The 13407-nt window shown below is 38.3% G+C and overlaps 1 protein-coding gene across 9 annotated transcripts in view; it reads right to left on the reverse strand.

Annotated features, from left to right (window-relative positions):
• LOC124593724 (heterogeneous nuclear ribonucleoprotein R) overlaps window positions 1-13407 on the reverse strand; it is a 119137-nt gene that overhangs the window by 43048 nt on the left and 62682 nt on the right. For 8 of the 9 annotated variants that reach the window (XM_047132043.1, XM_047132045.1, XM_047132039.1 and 5 more), the window contains exons 3-7: window positions 7947-8287; window positions 7674-7850; window positions 6808-6943; window positions 5655-5860; window positions 2501-2650 (exon numbers count right to left, since the gene is read on the reverse strand). In XM_047132043.1, coding sequence (XP_046987999.1) covers window positions 2501-2650; window positions 5655-5860; window positions 6808-6943; window positions 7674-7850; window positions 7947-8287 — 1010 coding nt within the window. Of the gene's footprint in view, window positions 1-2500; window positions 2651-5654; window positions 5861-6305; window positions 6442-6807; window positions 6944-7673; window positions 7851-7946; window positions 8288-13407 lie in introns of all 9 variants that reach the window. The other variant, XM_047132040.1, reaches the window with a different exon arrangement.

Here is a 13407-nt window from a genome sequence, read left to right on the forward strand (position 1 = left end):
GTGGGTAGCAATCAGTCCTTTTCAATATTTATGATATTCCAACATGGACTTTCCAGTGTTTGACAATGTTATCTGGCAAAGAGGCTCAGATGATTTTCTTCCCCCCTCCATAAGAAAACTGTGTATGAATACACAGACTGATTAAAACAAGAAAGATATACATAAAGCAGATACAGAGGCAAATGGTATAAATACTTTCTATTCTGATTCCCCGTAGAAATGAAAAAAATATTGCTCAATGGTAACTTTATCCATCACATTTATCCGTAACACAACAAATTAGTTATGAAGTATAAATGTACAAATCAGTTGTTGGACAGAGCAAATATTTTGCGGCTTTTTCCACAACTGAAGTTTCAGGTTCCATTGTTACAGTAGCAAATTTGCTAGGACCGACACAAACATGCACGAAATTAACTGGATGAGAGATTGATTTTTATTGGACAGTTTAATGCATCAGTGGATCAATGGACACCGTCATAAATAATACAGAGTTAGTACCAAATGGTATGATAAGAGCAGATCATCTCTAGGGAAATGGCCAATACATACATATTTACACAAGGATTTCAAAAGCGTTCCTTCAGTTTACCTGGGTCAACTGCAGTGGTACCTCAATCTCTCAAAACTTTTTGAAAATATCCCTTACTGTATCATGATTTTAGCACATAAGTAACACATTTTCTACATACGCAAACACTCTACACACAGTAATTTGAGGACTACAGGGTTACCGCAAGTTTCCCCATGTGAAATACCCTGCTTTCCAGACTAGTAATAGGATTTTTCCCTGACCAATTCTGAGATAAGGGCAAGTTAAGACATAAGTTGACAATCTGTCTTTTCAGCTATGGTACAAGAAAGATCAGTGCAAATGAGGGGAAAAAAGAAAGAAAAAAGAAACTTGCAAGCAGACGATGTTTTTTGATATGAGCAAAATATTTTAAGTATTAACATCAACATCTTTTGTAATGAACTGTTTTTAGATGGAGAAAGCAAGCCAAATGGCCTATGTATTTCATTAAGACCACTGACGTTATTTTATTTCAATAAAACAACATATTTGGCGACAAAAATACAAATTTCCTTGGAGTCACAGGACAGGTTTAAAATACCTTCACTGATTTCAGAAATAACCTCAAAAAAGTAGGCCTCTTGAAGTAAGTGTATAAGCCAGGAAAGAATTGTGTAAACCAACACTGTAGGTGACCGCCAATAAAATGTTGGTTCTATTATCAACACTACTGTCGGTTATTGCCCACTGTGTAATATTTATATCTTACAGGTATTGTGTGATTTTTCTTTTGAGAAATGTGTGAGTACATAATGTACAAACCACTAGCAAATGACAAAATTTTCTTCTTATCGTCCATGCATTCTAACATAGAAACTACTTTTGAAGTGCCTAAAGTTGCTAGAACAAATAAAATGCCTTTAAAAACACCACACTGCACAATGTACTTGCAATGAGATAGTCGCAATTCCTGAAATCCATCACCCCTGGCCTCTGGCCTATTGAGTTCTGGGTCCATGGATAAACCATAAAAATCTGCTGCAATAAGTCATGCACAAGCAGACCCAGCCCGTAACGAGATTGGTGAGACTAGATACAACGGGCAGGGCCTGCACGTTAGTGGGAATCGAATGGCTTCAGATTGGCAGGCCCAATCCATTACAGATACCAGCAAAAACAGCCTGCAGTTTTGGCCCATCGCAGAAAGCACTTCTGTGGCTAGCTATTCATGAGCCACAGACAGCATGTCAATGAAATGAACTGTGGTGATCAATCCATGCAACAGATAACTTGTTCAAATACTCTGAGAATCAATAATAATGAGGATAGGTAGCAACTCACCATAAAGACGATTGCTGAGCCACAGACAGAAACGTAGAAAAGACCATTTTCGGCCACAGCTTTTGCTCTACAGTCTCTGAGAAACAGATCTACACTAACCATTCATCATGCATCTCATTGGCAGCTGCTAGACTAGCGACAAGAAGTGGTGGCAATACTGCCTGCCCGCTGAGGGGAGTGGTAGGAAGGGGGCTAAGCAGCAGTAATGAGGGAGTAGGGAAGCCGCACACATACTCAGCTGCACCCAGCCAGCGACAGTGCACGACACCTCAGTAAACAAGTCATTTCATTTACTGAGACAAAAATGTGATTTTCCAGTGTTTTTTTTTTCCTTCAAATTTTCTTGAAGTTTCCCTCATATTTCCCTGATATTCCCTGTTACCAGAATATGCGGCAACCCCGAACTAGATATTTTAGATTCTAGATTCAGAAACATACAAAACTTGCTGTTTATAGAGAGCACAGATCAAGGAAACTGGAAAGATAGGACTGAACTTTTGCAAAATAGCATCCGTTACTGGCATGAAGTAATTTAACACAGGCACTAACTATGTCTCAAACAATGCTGCATACCGCAAATGTGAAGTACTGATCAACTGAAAGGTTGTTCAATTATTACTGCTCATATATATTTATGGCACTCACCTTTATTGCATTTTCCCGGTCTTCAAAATGGATAAAAGCGTAGTCTTTTATTTTCTTCACTCTTTCCACTTTTCCATAAGCTTCAAATGATTCTTTCAGTTTTTCTTCAGAACAGTCTTGCGTGAGATTCCTTACATACAGCACCTTTACCTACAACAGAAGAAAATTGATGAAAAATCATCTAGTAGATAGCTACCAGATTAATTTCAGATGCACTAGTCAATTTGGTACCTGCGTCTCAGTTCACCATAACAATTCCTATGCTGGTACTCGAAGAGTATACTATCAACTTAACTACACAACCATCCCATCCCCCCCCCCCCCCCCTGAACAAAACATATCTCATAAATCAGTCAACGAGTACAGCTTTTAACATACCTATACATCCCACAATACGACCTTACAGTAAGTACCATTTTCATTTACTGGGGTTCGGTAAGTTATAACTGTGTTGAAAATAAACATAACAGGACAAATAGTTCATCGTTGCATATCAAATATGTCAACTGGTTTACGAAGTTTTCTAAATTTTTACTTGTACAAGGTCTGTTCAAAAAAATTCCGGAACAATTGTCATTTCACGTCACTGGTGTGTTGGAGCGGAATGTGACTGACATCCTTCACACACACCTGTATTTAATGTGCAACTGCAGGAAGACCTATTGCTGTATATCTGTTAGTTACCATTCAGTGCTGTATTGAGTAGAATGTTGTGTCACGCTGTTCAGGAATTTTGAGATGGCAGGGTTCGAGGAGCAACACGTCTGCATTAAAATTTTCGTGAAACTCAAGAAAACCTTTGCAGAGACACACACCAAATGATGCAGGTGATAATGGTGATACGAACTTAAACCATACTTGGTGTTACAAAAGGCTCACGTGGTTTAAAAATGATCAATTGAAAGTTAAGATGACCCTCATTCAGGGCGTCCTTAACATTTACTGACAATGTTCACGTCAGGAATGTCAACGAATTGTGTGTGCCAATCAAAAATTGACTGTCCAAGAGAAGAATGTAACATTTCAGTTGGATCATGTCATGAAATCCTGACACAGTATCTTGGAAAGCTTTGAGTAGCCACCAAGTTCGTCCTACAGCTCTTGAGTCAAGACCACAATGACCTTAGCCTTGCAATCTGTGAAGAGCTTATCAATTGCGCACATGAGAAGGAAATGTTGCATTTGACACGGTGTCCCATTGCAGGCTGTTAACAAAAGTAAGAGCATACAGAATAATTTCATAGATATGCAAGTGGCTGGAAAACTTCTTAAATAATAGAACCCAATATGTTGTCCTAATGGCAAGCATTTATCAGCGACAAGGGTATCGTCAGGAGTGCCCCAGGGAAGTGTGATACAACCCCTGTTGTTCTCTGACAGGGTGGGGAGCAATCTGTGGTTGTTTACTGATGACGTCTCGGTGTACAGTAAGGTGTCGAAGTTGAGTGACTGTAGGAAGATACAGCACAACTTCGACAAAATTTCCAGTTGGTGTGATGACTGGCAGCTAGCCTTAAATGTGGAAAAATGTAAGTTAATGGGGACAAGTAGGAAGAACAAATCTGTAATGTTTGAATACAGTATCACTATTGTTCCACTTGACACAGTCATCATCGAGATATCTGGGGATAACACTGCAAAGTGATACGAGGTGAGAACAGCGTGTGAGAACTGCGGTAGGAAAGGCGAATGGTCGTCTTTGATTTATTGGGAGAATTTTCGGAAAGAGTGGTTCACCTGTAAGGGAGACTGCACATAGAACACTGGCGCGACCTATTCTTGAGTACTGCTGAGTGTTTGGGATCCATAACTGGTCGGATCGAAGGAAAACATTGATGCAATTCAAAGGCGGGGTGCTAGATTGGTTACCGGTAGGTTCGAACAAAAGTAAGTGTTAGAGAGATGTTGTAGAACATCAAATGGGAATCCCTGGATGGAACATGACATTCTTTTTGAATAACACCATTGAGAAAATTTAGAGCGCCGGCATTAGGAGCTGACTGCCGAACGATTCTACTGCCGCCAACATACATTGCGCGCAAGGACCACGAAGATAATATAAGAGAAATCAGGGCTCATACGGAGGCATGCAGACAGTCTGTTTTCCCTCACTCTTATTTGCTAGTGGAACAGAAAAGGAAATAACGAGTAGTGCAGTGTACCCTCCACCTCACACCATACTATGGCTTGCGGAGTATCTGTGTAAATGTAGATATCCCTTAAGAGAATCATAACTGGTGATAAGATGGTCTATGGTCATGATGTTGACGCTAAGTTCAATCTTTGCAATAGGTCAAGAAAGCTTTTATATATATATATATATATATATATATATATATATATATATATATATATATATATATATATCAAATAGATCAAATGTCAATGCCATACTGATAGTTCATCACGAATTTATCCCACAGGGACAAACTGTTAACTAATGGAACTACCAGAATGTGTTGCGATGTCTGGGAGAAAATGTGACAAGGATATGGCATGAAACGCGGCGAGACCATCCATGGCTCTTGCATTATGATAGAGCACCCACATATTCATCTTTGTTGGTGCATGACTACTGCACAAAGAACAACACTGCTGCTTCATTCTCCGTACTGTCCAGAAATGACCACTCCATTCCAAAGTTAAAAAGCTAGTTGATAAGACAAAGATTTGCAATGACAGACAAGATAAAAGAAAATTCACACATGGCAAGTGGCCTGCCACGACTGCTTCCAGGAGTGGAAATGGTGTTGGGAGTGACGTGACGTACCAATTGTGGAGGAGATTATTTCAATAGAGGCCATGCATAGTAAGTAAAAGGCAAGTACATAAAAATTTTGTGGACAAAGTTCTGGAATTTTTTAAACAGACCTCATATACTCTATTTGTCTCACAAAAATAAAATAAACAACTTTTCATTACTGCAAAAACAAAGGAGCCACCTCAGATAAGAGGTAAATGTTTATTACAATGGTTATTGCCACTTCAGCAAACTGAACACTTCACTTCATTATAATACACATGTGGTGGAAAACTATCACTGCAGAGCAATAACACTAAATCACAGCACTGTTATTTTCCTAATTAATTTCCATACATATGTCCAACTAGTATGAAGCAACTAATATGATCACGCCTCCTGCACCAAACATACCTTTGACATTGTAGCCTCATCAGGCTCTTCTTGGGGATCTGCCCAATCAACAATGATATCACATCCCCACACCTTTATACGGCCAGTACCTAGCCGTCTCTTAGCCAAGGATGCTGCTTTGTGGGATTCATATTCCAAAAAACAAAAGCCACGATTCTTCTTCTTGTCATCAGGTGAGCTGTATATAATCACTTCTGTCAGACCAGCTGGAGGAAGAATCAATCATGGCAGCACATTAGCATAAGAATCAAGGCATTCCTATGTAAATTCAATTCTTAAACCTATATCCATTGCTCTTTTTACCATTTAAAAGTTCCTCAGCAGCAAGAGTTGCGGACTGAGCACGCCTGCTTACAACACATGACTATATATAAAAACTAAAAATCATGCAACTTGATACAATTCACATTAATAATTACGAAAATTAAGTCAATTATGATTTACATGGAAAAAAGTCGTGTATGTATCAAAGATAATTCTTTTACACCATCCATCATTCCCACCCACCGTGCTCAAATCAGTGAATGGAGCACAACTTAGAAAGGCAAATGTTAGCATAATGCAGTTCTCTATCCAGCCAATCTTTTAGTTCAAGCCAATCAAACTTTCAAACAAAATGACTTATCGGCTTAAGCGATAATCTCAACTTACGTGCGTGTTTTGAAAATTCTTCAAACAACTCGTCACGATCTCGATTCTTGGGTATATTCCCAACGAATAAGCGATGATTGTTATATGATACTGTAACACCAATCTTTTTGCCTTTCCGAATTTCGTAATCGTTCAGCTGTAAGAACAATGGGGAAGGAAGTGCGCCAATTAAGCTTGCCTCGCCTGTGGGGTGCTCTTATGCCTGCTTTATTGGCTGGTCTGCTTTGACAGTGAGGGTGGGAATGGGACAGAGCCTCAGGAAGCTCTGCCCGTCTGAATGTTAGCAAGCCGCACCCATCCTCACAAATTAAATTGTGCAAGGCAGGTACCTCAGTAGGTAATTTCTCTGCCACCTGGCTTGAATATTTGGCAATTTCATACATTCATCAAATGGATGGGGCAACTAACTAACAAGCTGAGAGGCACAGCTGTGATGTGGGCCCAATCCAACCCCTGCTGTCTCTAAACTACATCAATTTTTGTCTCTTTCTTTACACATTACCTGTTAATTTACCAAACTCGTCCAGAATCTCCTCTTTGCCTTTAGACTTTGGAATGTTGCCCACAAAAAGTCGCAGATTTGGAACACTAATGTTAACTTTCAGACTCTTGCCAGGTTTGATTTCATGATTATCAAGCTGTGGGATGAAGAGAAACACACACATGCCAAATTTTGGTGAGTGAGCAACAACAAGTTCAAAAAAGACGATCAGTAAATTTAGGGACTAATAAGAGCTAACTTCACAATTCTGTACCAATATTCTACTGAAACAGGCATGCTCTCTCCTTAAAATTTTAATGGATTCAAATTTTGAATGAGAGAAGTACAACCAGTAACAAATCTTACACTTTTTTATTATTTATTTTCAGAACTACTGAACTTCAACAAACTACCATGTAAGATATTATAGTAGCTACTGCACGGAAACTATAACTCAGAAAGAAGGAGTGACTTCTCCAGCCATCACCTAAGAGCACTACTGTATGAGTTTGAATTTGGGAACACTGATCAACTGTTTGTCCAGTCCCAATTTTGCCCACAGAGCAAAGAGGAGATCTGGAAGCAAAACTTATTCTACTACTGACAGACATCCAATATAGCAAGTACAACAAGCGAACATTGTATGTTCTCAGAGTATTCAAACTCACTCAGTTTTTGAGCCAAACTTCAATACTGATTCACAAGTACAAATATATGCCAAATCAAATGGTCAAGGATAATTTTCCAATGTTTAAACTAACAAGTGAGTTTGTTACCAGAGATAATTATTTGTAGACATATTAAAAAAAATTAATTATGTAACTCAAACAATACATAACTTTATAGACAAGTATTGACACCTACAAACAGTTCAGTCTCACAATTACCTCCTTGACTGCTTGCTGTGCTGCCTCCCTAGCGGTGAAAGTAATAAAAGCATATCCCCTATTAAGGCCTGTCATGGGATCCATCATTAACCTTAGATCCCAAATAGTGCCACATTTTTCAAACAGAGGAATGAGCTCATCTTCATACATGTCTTTTGGTATCTTGCCACAAAAAACCTGAAACAGCAACGAACAGCATTGTATCCAAATATACAAAACAAGTAAAAGAATTTTCATAAACAATTACCTAGAAATTATCTATTTATTACACACCTCACAGCCATTACCAGGAGCTGGTCCCTCCCAGTCAGGTGGAGGTCCACCATACTTCCGCTGCCCTGTAGTTACGTCCAATGTATATCCAGTGCGTTCCAAAATTGATTTAATTTTGTCCTCATCTGGTGCTTTTGCAACAGTACCAGAGCCTGAACCCTGGCCTGCACGGCTTTTCTGGCGATAAGTTTTCATTACACCACACAAATATGCTGACTTATTTGAAACATGTTCCAAATTTGAATCAAGAAACTGTGTCAGAACGTTCAGTGCACCATCTACCGGAAATTCTTTCAGAGCATCCAAAGCACGTTCATCCAAATCAACGTGAGCAAGTTTACCTACGAAAATAATGACAACAAATCAATTTTATTTCAACATTAAAAGAATGCAGTGGTCCACGTTTAGAAACTTTTACAGATTACAAACTGACAATTTTATACTGCATCCAAATAAATTATTTAACAGACTCAGTAAACTCTTATTCTCACTTTGCACCTACTGCTCACGTCCCCCTTCAATAAAAGTATACTTTTTTTTAGTAGACCTACATAAAAAGTGAAGCTAACAACCCAAAGGTTGGTTTGAACAAGACAGCACTATTTAGCAAGGTCCTAGTGGTGATGGCATACTCTTGCCATGGAACTGGCATATCCTGCCGTGGGACTGGCTTATCCATGGGGTATATCATGGACACCATGGTGAAACTTGGCATTTTGCTAACAAATCATTCCCACATGTGAGAGCCACACTTACCTGAAAACAGGGTCACTTAATTGAAGCTCAAAGATCATTACACTGTTAATAGCCGTGTTGTAAAACGTATAAAAGCCACGAGAAAACACTACCCTTTAATCACTTCAAGCAATAAAAATGATTAAGCACGATCAGGCCTATGTTGTAAATAAACTTTGCAGCACTTAAAGAGGCACTCCTTCAGCAACACAAAGTGTATTATTCTAATGGAAAATTCAATTATCTTTCACAAATTTCCAAGTCATGGTAGACTCAAAAGTTCAGCAGCAGACACAGCATCAATGAGGACAGACTCTGCAGATTTGAGGTATAACAGTTTTGAGACATTAGATCTCTTCAATCACAACATAATATGCTTTTAACATCAAGCCACCTCTAGCTAACAGAAAATCTACAATCTAAGATCTTGACACAAATCCATTTTCAAAATATTAGGTACATTGCACAACACTGAAAAAGCTTTTCATACAAGCCCACAACCTATCAGTTGAACAATCAAAAAATTAATGATACACAGTTGCATCTTCAATTGTATTCAGCTCTGCAAATACCAGTTGCAACCAGAACCCAGATCACAATTCAATTTAAATAATGTATTTTCACCACGATGTGTGGTGAACATACAAAGCGAGAACCATGTCAATAATCCCCAGAGTTGCCACAGACACTCCTTCACACATTTGCTATTACATAATACTCAATGCGGTAAAACTACTACTAACTCAGGAAAACAATAATTATGAATACAACTTTAAATATGCCTGTTTAGCATGTTTAAAAATTAAAATACTAATTGATGGAACACACTGCTGTCAACTGTTTTGGATGTAATTTTTACTCTTGTTTCCAAGAAATAATCTGACGTACTTCAAGTAATGAAACAATTAGCAAGTCACTCTACTGCAACAAAAAGGATTTTGGCAGCTGATTGCTCCACTTCTCAATAAATCTGACGTAGACAATAACATCTAGCACATGTAGCCTAGCTGCAGTAATTCAAATAATTGTCTACATGTTGCTTTGTGCTTAAAAGTAACCTAAGAAGCATTTAAATGAAAACGTGTTAAGTGCACAGATTTAGCATACAAAATTGGTAAAACTGCTGTCTAATACTGATGGTACTTATTAATTATTCTCTTTAAGAAGAGCCTGAATGGTGACTGCCAAGAGCAAGTCTATCGATAGAAGTCGAATGCTGTGTTTTATTACCAACAGCTCTCTGTTAAACCCAACCTAGACAATCTTAGTTGTCAGACAACCATGTTCTCAACGAGTCTATGTACCCGTAAATTAAGATACAATACATGAAATTAAAAATCACAGAACTGTTGTGTGTAAATTGAGTTTGAAACAGTTAAATTTACTTATAAGTTCAACAAAGACACTTTGCACCTGGTATTGAAAGCAACATAGGTAGCAACTGGAAACAAACGAATATGGGTCTGAAGCCATATACTGACTTCTACCTTAGTAGCTTCTCCTGTCAACCATCATGCTGAGAGTCTTCTCAGAGTGAACAATAAGTAAGTGCATGTAAATAATACAGTAACAGTAGCTTGCATATGCTCATCTGTTAAGTGATCTTTAAGTCTATCCAGCTGGCTTATAGCATTTAAAGAGGGATACCAGAAACCATGACCAAACCATCTTCACAAACTTTACCATGACTGCTATTCTGAGTCAAAGACTGAACGGTAAATTCATCAACAGAAAAAGCCGGATTCTTCAATACCGATGAGGTCTACACACGCATTAGAAACACACTGCTTCATAAATTCTTTTGCACAGAATCAACATACAAAGGATGATTAGCTACGAAAGTTATTGAGAACATGAGCACCAGAAGCCTATAAAGTATTAGGAACGGACAATAATTTCATTTCGTTGCCAACATTCACACCATCCAATCTTACTGTGTTTACACTGACTGAGAATGAAATTCCACTTCAATTCTCTGCTGTGTTAGTTTCTAGAGATTAAGGGCAATAGCTATTTGCTTTACAAATCAGCGAACTACCAGTAATAAGAATTAACAAGTTCGAGAAAGGAGGATTGGGTGAATCATGTAAATTAGCAATGCTTGCGAAGGAGAGGCACCTCTTTTTGGGAAGATGCAATACGTCTTTAATTATACACATATTATTCCTAAGGAGCTATATGCCGCCCTTGTAGCAACATATCTGATTCAAGGTAGTAAATCATTCCATCTACAAGCTCTGAAAGGTCAGGAGTCCACTATAAATCTATTTGTGGCTGCAAATTACTGCTGTGGTAATCAGAAGGTACAAATTTTGATGATATCATTTGACTTGCTGAAAATTACTCTTCCATTTACTTTCACATCTAACCAGTTGTTTTATTTAATTCTTTCACTACAAAATCTCTTATAACTGGTTCCACGACTTCATAACTGGAAAAAATTTCTATTTGGTGTGTTTATTATTTTAGTCTTAATGTAATTGATTTACAGTCCTGCACTGAGCAAGGGGGTGCAGCGGTTAGCACAATGAACTCTCATTCGGGAGGGTGACGGTTGAAATCTGCGATTGGACATCCATATTTGGGTTTTCCGTTATTTCCCTAAATCACTACAGGCAAATGTCTGGCTGATTTCCTTCCCCATCCTCGACAAAATCTGAGCTCATGCTCCCTTCTCAATGTCGACAGGATGTTAAACACAATCTTCCTCCGTTCCTTCCTTCTTTCACAGTCCTGCTTTCAAACTTGTTCTATTAATTTCTTCCACTTGTTGCTTAAATTAATCAAAGCTAGAGGCAAACATCACAAAGCTACCTGTAATATGTATGTTGTTCAGCCACAAAATGTACCTGGTTCCCAGTTTGGAGATTCCGGAATGTCCTTTAAGAGATGCCAAGATATTACAAGTGCAAACAAAGTTGACACCCAGCGCACTGGCTGATGGAAGCGGCTGTATGAGAAATGCCTTCGCAGTCGCTCGCATCAGCCACTGCGCCCAGTGTCAACTTCTGGTGATGGCACATCTCCCAATGTACTGACTGGGCTTGATAATGAGTGTACTAAGTATCTTCTACATTACAGTTACGAGACACCTAAGTCTTCCTGTCTCTTTCCTTCTTAGTGTTGTGCAATTGCAGCAGAGTCCCAGTTTTGGGGGATTGTCCTCCTTCCAGACATTTTGCAGCTCAGTTTAATGCTACATTTCCCCTAGTTTTACTTATTCATACTGAAATGCCATCAAATCCCGGTACATTCCTCTAGTTTCTTCAAATTACTTTATCACAATATCTAGCTTTAATTACCAAAAAATCATTGTTTACATTATAACTACCTGCCTTTCCTTTCCAGCTCATCTCTGGAACTACAGACACTTAAAAGTGTCCCTATATAGCCCTCTCTTTGTTATTAGTTACTGTACCTTGCGCAACTTTAAATGTTATGTCTACCAAACATTCTCTTTTCACTATACATACTGTTTTTGGTTTTTTCCTTTGCCATTTGCCATTTTTTCTTGAGGGCATTTCTAAAGAGCTTTGCTTGATTCAGTATACACAATCAATTTCCTATCATCACATCTCTAAACACTTTTATTGTTGCCTTGCTATAGTTTAGACTTTCTGTTGTTTAATTTAATGATACCTCCTGCAATATCTTTTCAAGTTTGTATAGAACCTAAGTTAGATAATCATAATTTTTTTCTTTTTCAATATATTCTTCATTTTCTAAGACGTCGAACTTCTTGCTTCAATTTAATTTGTTACATACCATGATTTTGAACTACATTCTCATATTCCTACATTTTTGATTTCCTGCTTGTTGAGTACTTTTTCTGACTGCTGTATTTTTAGGCTATATCCTACAAGCCTATGGAACACTCAAAATTTTGTAGTGGTTGTCACATTCTGCACATTTTCCTTATCACTAGTTAAAAATATAGTGATAAACATAATGTTCATCATAACAAATCCTAACAAAGAAACACCATTATCATTTCTAGTATTTTACCCATTTTCCCACTGAAATCCCAAATATGAGATCAACAGGAAGTGCAAAATGGCTAAGCAGGAATGACTAGTGAACAAATGTAAGGATGTAGAGGCATATAGCACTAGGGGCAAGATAGATACTGCCTACAGGAAAATTAGAGAGACCTTTGGAGAGAAGAGAACCACCCCTATGAATATCAAGATCTCGGATGGAAAACCAGTTCTAAGCAAAGAAGGGAAAGCAGAAAGGTGGAAGAGTATGTAGAGGGTCTATACAAGGGCAATGTACTTAAGGGCAATAATATGGCAATGGTAGAGGACATAGATGAAGTGGGAGATATGATACTGTGTGAAGAATTTGACAGAGCACTGAAAGACCCAAGTCGAAACAATGCCCCTGGAGAACTACTGATAGCCTTGGGAGAGCCAGCCCTGACAAAACTCTACCATTTGGTGAGCAAGATGTATGAGACAGGTGAAATCCCTTCAACTTCAAGAAGAATAAAATAATCCCAAAGTGTTGACATGTGTGAAAATTACTGAACTATGAGTTTAATAAGTCCCAGCTACAAAATACTAAGACTCATTATTTACAAACAAATGGAAAAAGCTGGTAGAAGCCGACCTTGAGGAAGAGCTGACTGGATTCCGTAGAAATGCTGGAACACATGAGGCAATTCTGACCCTACAAATTCTCTTAGAAGATAGGTTAAGGAAAGACAAACCTTATGTTTCCAGCA

This window comes from Schistocerca americana, chromosome 2 (assembly GCF_021461395.2).
Source record: "Schistocerca americana isolate TAMUIC-IGC-003095 chromosome 2, iqSchAmer2.1, whole genome shotgun sequence".
Taxonomy (NCBI): domain Eukaryota; kingdom Metazoa; phylum Arthropoda; class Insecta; order Orthoptera; family Acrididae; genus Schistocerca; species Schistocerca americana.